General features: G+C 45.3%; 1 protein-coding gene across 1 annotated transcript in view; it reads right to left on the bottom strand.

The window, feature by feature from the left end:
• SCARB2 (scavenger receptor class B member 2) overlaps window positions 1–13,741 on the bottom strand; it is a 75,117-nt gene that overhangs the window by 39,090 nt on the left and 22,286 nt on the right. The window contains exon 3 of the mRNA XM_045993844.1: window positions 163–310. Coding sequence (XP_045849800.1) covers window positions 163–310 — 148 coding nt within the window. The remainder of the gene's footprint in view (window positions 1–162; window positions 311–13,741) is intronic.

The raw sequence follows: 13,741 nt of genomic DNA, 5'->3' as shown, positions 1-13,741 counted from the left end.
TGAACTCTACGGAAGGGAAGTGTAAAAATGTATTTATGTTTTTACAGACGTTTATTTTTAACATAACTTCATAACTCTTAAATGTAAAAACGTAACAGCCTTAACTGAGCTTTTTCCTTGCTTCTCAAAGCTGCAATAATGATACTGAAAATGCCTACTTACCACCGCAGGAATATTTAACGTTCTAATTAAGTCAACTTTAGGGTCTCCAACAGATTGATTTCGCTCAAAAACGTAGGCCTTGTTGCTAACGGCAGAAATCGTTGTTCCATTATCTCCAAATTGAATGTCTGCTTTGTTTCTAAGTTCCCTAAAAGAAAGAAGAGGATTCTGTTTGAAGTCGGTACCACTGCAAAAAGCGGGTCCTGACCTTTCTGTTAATATCGAAGTTTTTTCCAATACAACATTCCCACTATAATCATTACAGAGAGAGCCTGCAGATATGGACCCCGTAAAGGCTGGAGACTAAAGAGGAATGTGGGGAATGTGGGAAGGAAATGAGGCCTCTGACTGTCTACTCAAAACACTGTCCTTTTCATTCTTTTCCCCTACAAGGGGGGAGGCGGGGCGCGATCGTCCAGGAATCCCCTGGACCGGGAAATCAAGGCCAATGAACTCTCTCCTGTGTTACAGTTTGTGCCCGAGAAATTTTCAAAATTTTCAGTTCACAGATTCAGTCTGAATTTCAACTTATTTTCCAAAGTCTTTTTTTATTCCTAACTCGAATTCAGTTGGAAATTCATCGAACAATAAATGCCCAAGGCTTGGTTAAATGAGAGGAGATGGCTCCTGCTTTTGGTACATAGCTCACTTTGGTTCAAGTTCATGCCCCGGATGGAGTATGAGGAAGTTCACAGAAAGGCCTGGAGCCAGCACCTCACTAGGGCTGAGGGTGTGTGTGTGTGTGTGTGTGTGTGTGTGTGTGTGTGTGTGGCACTTGCCTTGCATGCAAAATATAAGAGATGCCAGAACACAGCACTACCATACGAAGGTAAATCATACTGTAATGCATTTTTTTAAAAATCCAAATTAATGCAAAAGCATTCATGATGAACAAAATATCAAAATTCCAAATAAAAACAGGATCCGATAAATTTGTTCATCCGGTGAATGAATGCTAGTCCTGGCCCGGCTTGGTCCACAGCTGGTGCTCACTGAATTCCAGTCTCTGTTGCTTCTGACCCTCTGCTGCTTGCCTTGTCTTCTTCCAGCTCCGTCTAGGGCTGAGCTGTCTGACCCCACAGCCAGGGCTCTCCTAAGCCCTTGAACTGTGGCTAATCGGAACTGAGACGTGTTGTGAGGGTAAAAGACACCAGATTTCAAAAACAGCACCAAACAAGGAGTGTCAAATCTCTCCTGAATTGTTTTATATTGATTACCTGCTTTGAAATGATATTCCTTTAAATACAGTGGGTAAAATAAAAATATATTATTCATATTAATTGCACCTGTTTCTTTTTGCTTTGTTTTTCAGAGGTAGCTACAGGAAAAATCTTAGGTATGTGGCTCACATTATATTTCTTTTTTTTTTTTTTTAAGATTTTATTTATTTATTTGACAGACAGAGATCACAAGTAGACAGAGAGGCAGGCGGAGAGAGAGAGGAGAAGCAGGCTCCGCACCGAGCAGAGAGCTGATGTGGGGCTTGATCCCAGGACCCTGGGATCATGACCTGAGCCAAAGGCAGAGGCTTTAACACACTGAGCCACCCAGGTACCCCTCACATTATATTTCTGTTGGACAGAGCTAACCAAGAAGAGTTTATAATTCTGACAAAGGTACAAAGGCTACCCCCCACCTCCTCCCAGGCCTTTCCTGACCACAGCCACACCCCCGAACGGGGGCCCTCCAGACTATGTCTTTGGCACTAAACGACTTAGCAATTGTAGCAGGACTCATCTTGATGCCTCAGATAGACTAATGCACCTTGTATATCTCGGTTCCTAGAATTTAAAATAAAAATAGACAAGAAGCAAATACCAAACGTAAATACAGAGATGCATCAAAATAGATGTCTTTGCTCTTTATCATAAAGCACCAAGCTATGCACAATAAATAAATATCAGACCCTGCACGGCTCCTCCAAGGGTTTAACTGCATGATTTCATCTGATTTTATTCAGTCCTTATGACAAGGCTGTGGCCCAGACGGAGCTAAACGGTTTTGTCCCGCTGTTACAGACGGGGACACAGGGCACAGACAGGCATTAGGGGAGTCCGACCTTGAATCCAAGTCTTTTAACTCACAGCGGGGGCTCTTCCTGCCGCAGCATGTGACCTCCCTTAACAGGTGCTTCGTAAGTGTCTGCCAGCTGAAACCCATGAATGCCTCTAACAAATGCTGAACAGGAGAAATTACACACCCTTGCAGGTACGAGGAAAGAGTAGAGACCCCGACAGAGGCCGTATGTGGCAGCCAGCGCTGGCGCGGTCGGTCGCAGTCAGCCGCAGACTCTGGCTGACGCCCATTCATTTCCTTCTCTTCCGCTCAGAGCCCTGTTCTCCTTCCTCTCCTGCACTTGGCCGTGGTGAGGAGCCCGAGCTTGACCAGTTCCATTCCCTTGGCCTCTGATTCTGAGCACAGAGCCTCGGGACGGAAGCCCCAGTGGCCCAGAGCCTCTTTCAGGGAGGTGAGGGCGACAGCCGTCTCTAGGGGACAGTTCTTCGTCCTTGCCGCCCCGGACTCCACGGTGGCCTCGCTGACCGCTAAGGAACTGGAAACAGGAAAAGCAGCCCCAGGATGAACACCAGCTTGCACTCCGAGAAAGCCAGGCCGGGAGCCAACCCCCCGGGGCGCAGAAGCCCAGGGACGAACTCTGCCAAGTTTTCGGACGAATGATGAAAACTGATAATCTCGTAAAAGCTTTTAACATTTTTTTCACGGAACCCAGATGTCACAAAATTAGAGGCCAGAATAATTCCAAGCCTGGAGCCTGCTTCATGGATGTTTGTTTATATTCACTGACTCTGAAGCTGGTTTTTTGAATGTTTTCTTTACTCTATAAGAACCTAACATTTTAACGATTTTATTTATTTATTTTATTTATTTATTTATTTTATTTATTTATTTGACAGAGAGCACAAGAAGGGAGAGAGGCAGGCAGAGAGAGAGGGAGAAGCAGGCTCCCCACTGAGCAGAGAGACCGATGCAGGGCTCGATCCCAGGACCCTGAGATCATGACCTGAGCTGAAGGCAGAGGCTTAACCCACTGAGCCACCCAGGCACCCCAGAACCTAACATTTTTAAAGAGAAATTGAGCATAGAGGCTCCAATCACTTTAGGCCTTTGGTAACTTGACTTGCTTTCTCAATAAATTTCAGAAAGTCAAAGCCAAGGGTTCCCAGACCACAGAGATACTTAATTCCCTTGGCAGGCACGGGGGACCATGTCAGGTCACTCACAGCGAACCACATGACTTCCCCAGCCACCAGCCACCCTAAGGCATGACTGACATGGCCGGTGTTGTAACTGGAAGAGGACAGTGCCATTAGCGGTCAGAAGGGGCGTCGCACTCTGCAGAGGCGGGGGAAGGGTGGCGAGAGGCCTCGCTCTCTTAGAACAGCAACTGATGGAGGAAATCCAAAATGTTTCCCCTCCCAAGCCTCTTATCTGGCACCTTGGGAGGCCGCTGTGGAAGAAGGGGCATTTTAACAACATTAGCAACAAGTCTGGTTACCGGGTCTCGCCCACAGCTTCTCCACAACAGTCCTCCGCCAGCAGGGCGGTCTCCTGGGGAACAGCAGACCGAGAGCAAGAAGGGAGAGATTACCGCTCTCCAGATCCAAGAACACTAAAGAAACTTCCAGAAATAGAGACAAGAGTTTTTTTTTTTTAAAAAGGCAAAGCAAATCTTATGCTTACACAATTAATTAAAGAACTGTACTTGAAGGGCCTCATACTTCGCAGATGCTAATGAATCTTACAGATGTTCAAGGCCCCAGGACATCACAGGCTCAGGGTATGTCTTATTGTTTTGTCTTTTAAAGATTTTATTTACTTCTTTATTTGACAGAAAGAGAGAGAGCACAAGAAGGGAGGAGCGGCAGAGGGAGAAAGAGGAGAAGGTTCCTCAATGAGCAGGGAGCCCGATGTGGGGCGGGGCTCGATCCCAGGACCCTGGGATCAGGACCTGAGTGGAAGGTAGGCTATTAAGGGACTGAGCCACCCAGGCGCCCCTGGCTTACTGTTTTTTAGTCACAGTGATAGCCCTGGACAGTAATAAAAGGTTGAGTTACACACCATGAACTACTTAATCAGGCAGGTAAAATACAAGACTGATTTCAGAGATAGTTAATTTAAAATCATTTTTGGTTGAAACAGAGTTCTTTATGGGGTGCCTGGGTGGCTCAGTCGTTAAGCGTCTGCCTTCGGCTCGGGCAGTGATCTCAGGGTCCTGGGATCGAGCCCCACGTCAGCCTCCCTGCTCAGCAGGAAGCCTGCTTCTCCCTCTCCTACTCCCCCTGCTTATGTTCCCTCTCTCACTGTGTCTATCTCTGTCAAGTAAATAAATAAAATCTTAAAAAAACAAACAAAACAAAACAGAGTTCTTATTTTAAAACAAAGAAGTTTTTAAACTCCTGAATGATTAAACAAAATCTCACCATCGCAGAAGGTGAACAATAGCCTGAGATAAGGAAACCAGAAGGAGTAACTTTAATCAGCTGGAAAGTGGACATCAGAGCAATCTCTGACTCCTCCGAGATGCTGGATAAATCAGCTCCGCGCGGGACTACGTCACCCTCATCTTTCGCCGCTAGGTTCCCCACTCATCCGCGCTCCGCTGAGAATTAGTGGAAAGTCATGAGCTCGCTGGGTACAGTGTGGGTGGGGAGCTGCCCGCCAGGCCTGCATTTCACCCTGGCTTCCTCAGTTACGAGCTCTGTGACTCAGAAGTTACATCTTTTTTTTTTTTTTTTTAAAGATTTTATTTATTTGTCAGAAAGAGAGAGAGAGGAGCGAGAGTGAGCACAAGCAGACAGAGAGGCAGGCAGAGGCAGAGGGAGAAGCAGGCTCCCCGCCAAGCAAGGAGCCCAATGTGGGACTCGATCCCAGGACGCTGGGATCATGACCTGAGCCGACGGCACCTGCTTAACCAACTGAGCCACCCAGGCGTCCCCAGAAGTTACTTCTTGATTCTGTGCCTCAGTTTCCTCATCTGTAAAATGGAGACAGTAACATGCCTTCCTTGGACGGCTGCTGTGAGCATGAAATCCACGTAAGTTTGTGATCCAGTTCGAATCCTGTCTGGCACGTCCTAAATGTTTAGGATGCGCTAGTTACCAATATCACGTGCAAGCAGGCTTGTGCAGAGCTCTCGAGATGGAGCCTTGCAAAGATCTTGTTCCCATTTGCAAGAACCCCACAGCACAGCCTGGGAAGACAGCCATTCCAACACCATTTTGCCTGTGGAAAGTGCTCTGACGCTGACTCAAGGTGCCAGGCAGTTTCCCAGAGGAGGGAGGGATGGCCGCTGGCATGGGAGTCCTGAGGTCAGCATCTTGTAGGAGCAGGTTCTGGGAGGGGGAGGCTTCTCCCAGGTGGGAGAGGGGAGGGGCTTCCAAATCAAGGCAGAGAGAGGGCGAGGGCAGGCAGCACGGCGTGAACGGAGACCGTATTTCCTACATGGAGTTGGGAGAAAACTGTGGTCCTAAGGAGGAGGATGCACGGCAGAGGAGCTTCAAGAAGAGTCCACAGCTCCGGGCCGGCTGGGCTGAACAGCCATGGCAGAGGAGAAGTCAAGTCGCAGAGGGGGCGGAGTGCCAAGGAAGAGAGGGCAGAGCCAGGGAAGCAGCCGAAGGCAGGGCGGGTGCTGTAGGGGTTCAGAACGAACTGCCTCCAGACATGCCACTTGGGCATATCGATTATTTGCACTGAAAACAATCGATTATTTGCACTGAAAACAATCAGTTATTTGCACTGAAAACAATCAATCCACGGAAGCCCAATCCACTCAGGAAGAAACGTTGACCTCCCGCTAACTGCCTAAACGAACTGAGAGAGAGGACCTGCCCCAGAAGAGAGCCATCACCACGAAGTCACACTAGAATATGAACTAGGCAGGGTAGACAGGGAGGAATCGAGCAAGTCCTCTATATCCCGTTGTTTCTGAGTGGCCGTGTAAACATGCCACCAAATATTCACTCTTCTTCATCTTTCTGCGAACTGCTTTCCTTCCTTTGGAAGTCCCAGACTCCCACCCTCTTCTTAGTTCAGGATGACGTACGTACTGCACTTTGCCTCACTGTCTTTGGAATCTCGTGCTTACATGGTTTCCTCATGGGCATATAATTAAATTTGATTTTCTCCTGTTAATCTTTGTCTCCTGTCAATTTAATTCTTAGGCCAGCTAGAAGTACATTGAAGGGTAGGAGAATATTGTCCATCCCTAACAATGCTGAGAAGCACGTATTTAACTTTCTGTTATCACTGCCCGGTCAACCAAGGGAAAGACTGAAAAACCTAGAGCCCAAAGCAGAATGCTGAGAAAAACCTGGGGGAGGGGGACGGTCAGCAGGGAGAGCACCACCTGCATTTGTTGGGGGTGTGCAAGAAACAGCTTCACTCCTGAAGATGGAAGTGGTCCTCCATCCTTGAAGTGTTCCCCTGACCCGACTGTCTCCTACGGGTTAAGTCAGCCAGGACTGCCATGTGCCTTCAAAAAACTGACAAGTACCAGCCACCACTTTTTGTGCAAGATAAGAAAGAGTAGGGGCACAGGAGGGATCCCTTTCTATTTTGCTTACTTTCAAGTGGTTAAAAATTTATTAAAAAAAAAAAGTATTTATCTAAAGCCACTTCTGTCTCTGTCCTGAGGGGGGAAAAATATGATATCAGAAAAGAGTCTGAGTCAGGTTTAGAGAAAGAGATAAGTATTCTCTTATAATGAGCAATAACTATGCCATTTCTAAGTTTTCTATCATCTCTTCAGCATTAAAAAAAAAGTGTATACAGCTGGCCTTGGAGATGAGTAAAGGGCTAATAGGACAGAATTCAATTCAAAGTTTAAACAAAGTTCCTACTTTTGCTAAATTGTAAGGAAATAATTAGAGCCTTAAAAACTTAAATGTAAAACAACAGAACTGCAAGAAAATAGACTTGAATCTCAAATCTTTGAAGGGAATAGGACTTTTAAAGCTCAGCAATGGGGAGAATGTTTATTTTGTGTCGTAACCAAAGAATGAAATGACAGTTGATCTACATGACCAAGAAGGGAAGGGTTAAGCAAAGTGCTATAATATATTCCCTCTAGCTCTGAAAGATCATCAACACGAAAATGTATCTGAATAAAGACTGAACCCAACATGTTGAGTTAACAAATGCTTGACCATTCTACCCTAAGGAAATGCCAACCAGATTGATTTAGGAGGTTGTTTTGCAGAAGCTGAATCCTTACCAGTAAGAATAGTGAAGACTGACTGGAACACATGGAGAAGAATTCTTGTAGCTGGGCAGAAAGGACCAGGAGTGAATGAGACTAAACTCTGGGATGACACACCCTGAGAGCACCCCCCTCGCCCAACTTATCATGCTTCTGCTGTCATTTAATGAACATGTAGCCCAAGAAAAGACGTGATTCCTGAATGCACACACATGCTGAGAAAGGAGGACACCTCTCTTCTCCCCATATCCAATCCGCATTTCCGCTCGATGTATACACCCCACGACATTCTGATCCCTTATCCTTAAATACGTGCAACCCAAACCCTTTGGGACGGCGGATTTGAGGCCTGGCCTCTCCTTGTCTCTTCGTTTGGATGCCTCTCCGATAAACACTTTCCTTGCACATTCCTTGTCTGGGTGACTGGCTTTCCTGCGTGCTGGGCATATGAACTTGGGTTCAGTTACACGACAAAGACATAACATGGGGAAACACCTACAATGTAATACTAAGTGAACAGAATATACATATTATGTATATATACATGCATATCATATATAGATATACAGTTTGATAACCACATAAAAGTCGAACTCACCCACGGAAAAATGACTGAGAAGATACCCACTAAAATGTTAGCACTGGTCATCTCTGAGACCATGGAACCCTGGAGAGTAGCAATTTGGATCTTCCTTTATTCCATTTTTAAGTTTATCTTTACTGTTTATATGTTACTTTTATAACGTAAAACCCAATGAAAGAACCCTCATTTAAAATAAAGCCAGGAGGCCAGAGGGGGAGCTCTCACACCTTACCAACTTGTCCTCAGGCGCAGACCACACCCAAAACAATTTCTCCTTGCCCTTGAACAAGCTCAGCTAGATGACCAGAGGACCACAATTCAGCCAATAAGAAACCATCAGCACCCTGAATTCTCATTTTTCCCACAGCCCCTCCCAACTTCCTCCTTTTCTCTATAAAGTAACCTGCTTCTCTTCTGATCTCCAGACTCGCCTATGGTTCCCTACGGCCTGTCCTGAACCGTAATTCCTCTGCTACTCCTGAGTAAAACCATTTTGTGATAAAATAACTGGCTGTTCTACTTTTATGGTCAACAATATAAAATACAGTTTATACTTTTTAAAGGTAATGCTACACATGATATTATATATATTGATTATTTCATAATCCAGTACTGCTTAATGGTCAATGAATAATAAAATGAATAATGAAATAATAAATGAATGAATAATAATGAAAAATAAAAATACACACATGAGATATTTGTCCCTCACATCTTTCCCTTTCCTATCAAAGCAGTAACATGAGCCTAAAAGAGAAATTAATCCAAACCACAAAACTAGGAAACTCAAATGGGAGATATTTTAACGGGGTATTGTACATGTGGCAAATACGTCTTAGAAATATGACCATCAGTTGAAAGAGTCCTTGGACAAATGGATTTTTCTCTTTAATTCTTGATATGCTAAGTAGTAGCCCAAAAAGAAAAAAAAAATCTGACAAAATGAAAAAAATCTCAAGAAGCTCGCAGAAGCCAATGAAAATAGCATAAATTGGATGTACGTTTTAGGCAAATGTAGCAGTAAGCCACAGGACCATGAGGCCAATTCGGTTTGGGCTAACAGGCCCGGGCCAGGGCTGCTCAACGCCCAGCTTCGCACACGGGTAAATAACGCCCTACATTCCCTAAACTGGACTGACTGGTTTTCCGGTGGAACTGCCATCATCTTTTTCCAAAACACGAATATCCTGAACTTACCAGTATGTGAAAGTTTGAGGCAACGGGCCACGATAACTCGTTTGTCAAATTAATCAGGCCCTGCAGCTCAGCGTGGGGTGGCCTTTTCCCCTTCTTGGAGATTTCCCATCACCAAGACCAGCCCACACCCACCAGCGGGGGGGCCCGCAGACCCTCCCCTTCCGTTGCCCAGGCCCCTGTGGACCCAATCAAGTCAGCTGACTCGGCTGGGAGGGAACCCATGGAACCCCAAGCACTGGGCAGGAGGTTCTGGAACGTTCTGTCTGTGGAAACAACAGCATAATTAAAGTATGAGTGATCCCCTAGATCAGATCCACTAGATGACTGCAGAGGGCTCACTAGAAGGGCGGCAAGTGTCGCTAAAAAGGCACGTTTTTCTACAAACTCCAGCTCACCACCCACTCGCCCCTGCCAGGAATGCTGGGCGGTTCACACCGCACGTGTGAGCGGCTGCTCTGAACAAAGCATTCATTTTCAAGACCCTATTCCTCTCCTGAACCCATGCTTGGCCCCGGGCTGCCCTAAGTCCTGTAGTTCCGGCCGTGCTACCCGCGTTCTGTGGATTTCAGCCACGTCCTCCTGTGTCCCTGTGCATTTAAGCCACCGCTGAGGATGTTTCATTCACTTGTTTCAAAATACTCACCAGCCACTGGATATTCTGGGATGAAAGACTTGGTTTCTGCCCCTTCTGGAGCTTTCCATGTATGGGGAAGAAAGATACGTAGCCAACTGTTAAAATGCCTCTGGTGCGTTTGTAACAGACACACATACCCGGGAGAGCTCGTCCAAAGTCAGGGAAAGTTTCAGGAAGAGCCACCATTTGAGCTGAGAGAGGCAGTGGTGAGTTCATTTTTTTTTCTTTTTTTAAAGATTTTATTTATTTATTTGTCAGAGAGAGCGCAGGTGCACGCCCGAGGTGGGGAGCAGCAGGCAGAGGGGGAAGCAGGCTTCCCTCTGAGCAGGGAGCCAGATCAGGCGGGACTCGATCCCAGAACCCTGGCATCATGACCTGGCTGAAGGCAGACACAACCGACTGAGCCACCCAGGCGTCCCGGTGAATTCATTCTTGACTGAGGAACCAGCGCAAAACGGCAGAGTCCTGCCTCCGAGGACCAACAGCTCACGGGAACACAGCTGAACTGCGCTGTCCCACACGGCAGCCACCAGCCCACGGGCTGCGTCACATACTTGAAACCTGGCTGGTCCAAAATGAGATGTGTACGGATTTCAAAGACTTAGTATTTAAAAAAAAAAAGGATGTAAAGTACTTCATTAATAATTCTGGATATTGATTACATGTCAAAAGGACACTCTTTGGGATGGTATTGGGGTAAATAAAATATTAAAATTAATTTCAGCTTTTTAAAATGGGACACCTAGAACATTTTCAACTACATATGTGGCTTATAGTAGATTTCTGTTGGATAGCTCTGGTCAGAGTATAAAAGCCTAGGTTGAGAGTGCCAGAAAAATAAATTGAAATTAAAATAAAACGAAGAAGCTAGGCATAGAAAAGGAGCCAGACTGCTCAGGCTTGGAATATCACAGAGGAAGAGTCACTAGGGCCCTGAGCAGGGAAGAGAAGGAAATGTTAGATCTCCCTTTGGGAAATCATCTTGGCAGCGGAACAGAAGAGAAACCAAGGCAGGGAGAAAAACCACAGGAAGGAAATTCGAGGCAATCACTAAGGGACGGACCTGCTTTCCAAAGAACTGGATCTGCTCTCAGGTCTTTAATCTATGCCATTGGCCATTGGCCCCCAGGGCAGTCCCCTTTCTCAGATAAGGATTTAACATACAGAGACTCAAATACTCAGGACTACAAAGAAAACCGATAAGCAAAATACAGGTATCATTTTAAAAATCCGTGATATGGTAATTACATGCTTCCATACTGACACTTTAAATTAGATGTAGTCATAAGTCTAAAAATTGCTGTAATTTTGAAGTATTTCTGAGAATATACAGTATCTTGAGCAACAGTTATCACGAGACACACAGTATCTGTTTCCACTGGTGATGAAGCCACGGGTCTGGCTCACATCACTGTGGTTTGCTGCCTACATTTGTACTCAAAGGGCATTCTAAATTTTAGTGAGTGGTTATTGAAGAGAAATCATAATTTTTTTTCCCCACTTAAGTCACAGACCACTTTCTTTCCTTTTTTTAAAAGATTTTATTTATTTATTTGACAGACAGAGATCACAAGTAGGCAGAGAGAGAGGAGGAAGCAGGCTCCCCACTGAGCAGAGAGCCCGATGCAGGGTTCGATCCCAAGACCCTGAGATCACCACCTGAGCTGAAGGCAGAGGCTTTAAACCACACACCCCACAGACCACTTTCAATTCTAACCATGGACTCCTTAGGGACCGGCAAATCCCGGGTTAAGAACCCCTAGCAAGATGTTCCTGGGCTTTTGTCTGGAGTAAGTCTTGGTCCGTCTAAAAGGGGAAATGGCAGGATTTTGGTAATAGACGTTGCTTTACTTCTAGGACTTATCTATCCCCGTGACCACATCTACAACAGCACATTAAATCAGCAGACACAATGGCCTGGAAGACATTTTAATGGAATACTGGTATTTTTCTGGGTTATGGTTGGAACACATTCTTTTTCTCAGATGAAGATAATGACCATAGGAACAGGTCCAGGAGCCCCCGTGGGCAAATGTTTTCCTTAGTTCTCAGGTGACTTCATTATTACGTGGAGGCAGTCTCGCTCTGCCCAAAAAACTTTAGTGAAAAAACAAAAACAGCGGGGCGCCTGGGTGGCTCAGTGGGTTAAAGCCTCTGCCTTCGGCTCAGGTCATGATCCCAGGATCCTGGGACTGAGCCCCGCATTGGGCTGTCTGCTCAGCAGGGAGCCTGCTTCCCTTCCTCTCTCTCTGCCTGCCTCTCTGCCTACTTGTGATCTCTGTCTGTCAAATAAATGAATAAAATCTTAAAAAAAAAACAGCAAAAAGACAAATATTGTACAGTTCCATTCATACAAGGTATCTAAGGCAGTCCAACGCATAGAAACAGAGTAGAATGGTGGTTACTGGGAGCTAGGGGGCAGGGGAGGGGAGTCACTTAATGGTTACAGTTTCAGAGGTTGCAGGACGAAAAAGTTCTAGAGATTTCTTGCACAACAATGTAAAAACGTACTTAATACTACTGAACTGTACACTTAAAAAATGGTTATGCGTTTTATATTGCTTTCTTTTAATCGCAATAGAAAATGGTTAAATTGCAAAATAAGGGTGCCTGGGTGGCTCAGTGGGTTAAAGCCTCTGCCTTCAGCTCAGGTCATGATCCCAGGGTCCTGGGATCGAGCCCCACATCGGGCTCTCTGCTCCGCAGAGAGCCTGCTTCCTCCCCTCTCTCTCTGCCTGCCTCTCTGCCAACTTGTGATCTCTGTCTGTCAAATAAATAAATAAAAATATTTAAAAAAAAATAAAATAGCAAAATGAGAAAACAGATAAACAGGACATTCAGATCCTAATTCTAGTTCAACTTCCTGAACAGGACGCCACAAACACAGACCAGCTCTACCTAGCACATAGTTTCTGGAAGCATTAAACCCATGCAGAACTTTGCGTTTAAGAGTGAAGACCCAAGTATTTATTTAAAATTTATATGGCAGCAGGGTTCATCTTTGCAAATCTGGATATTGGCTTATACAGACGAAAACGGTCCACTAAGATGAGTAATAATACCAAACACTTAATTAGCACTAAGTATGTGCTAGGCATTAATCTAAGCACTTTTTAAATACTGACTCGTTAGCTCATTTAATCCCTATAACAATCCTGTCCTATTATTAACTCCAGGTAAGGAAACAGAGGCACAAAAAATAGTTCATGGTGAAGTAAGATTCAAAACAGGTAATACAACTCCAGGGCTAGACCGTGAACACCTGAGGCAGGGACGAGGATTCTCTTTCTTTTTTTTCTTAAAGTATGTATTTATTCGTGAGAGAATGTGGGCGTGCACACATATATGGCAGGGAGAGGCAGAGGGGGAGGGAGAGGATCTCCCCCCTGAGCTTGACCCGGGGCTCAATCTCACCACCCTGAGCTCATGACCAGAGCTGAAACCGAGAGTTTAGCCGCTGAACTGACTGAGCCACCCAGGTGCCCCATGGGACCAAGATTTTTATCTTTGAATTCTTGCAAGGGAACAATGCTAATTTATAGTATGCATTAGTCAGCAACCATTTATTGAGCAATAGATTATGACAGAATTCTGAGGCATTTTTGCCACTTAGCAGTTCTGTACCAAAAAAAAAAAAAAAATCTTGCTGTGTGCTGCTTCTACTGTTGTTGGGGTTTTTTAGTTTACTTATTTATTTATTTACTTATTTTTAAGTAATCACTACACCCAACTTGGGGCTTGAACTCAAAACCCTGAGATCAGGAGTTGCTCGCTCCTCCAACGCAGCCAGTCAGGCTCCCTGCCTCTAATTTTTCTTAAACGTGGTAAGGAGGAATTTTGTTGGAAAGGTTATTGGGGGGGGGGGGGGGTTGCTGGGTACGGCAACCATCGGGAAAGTGCTCTGACCAGAAGATTCCCCGAGCCCTTCCCTCTACTGATCTTCTATAAA

This window comes from Meles meles, chromosome 2 (genome assembly GCF_922984935.1).
Source record: "Meles meles chromosome 2, mMelMel3.1 paternal haplotype, whole genome shotgun sequence".
NCBI classification, from domain to species: Eukaryota; Metazoa; Chordata; class Mammalia; order Carnivora; family Mustelidae; genus Meles; species Meles meles.
This window is presented reverse-complemented; position numbering and strand designations above follow the sequence as displayed.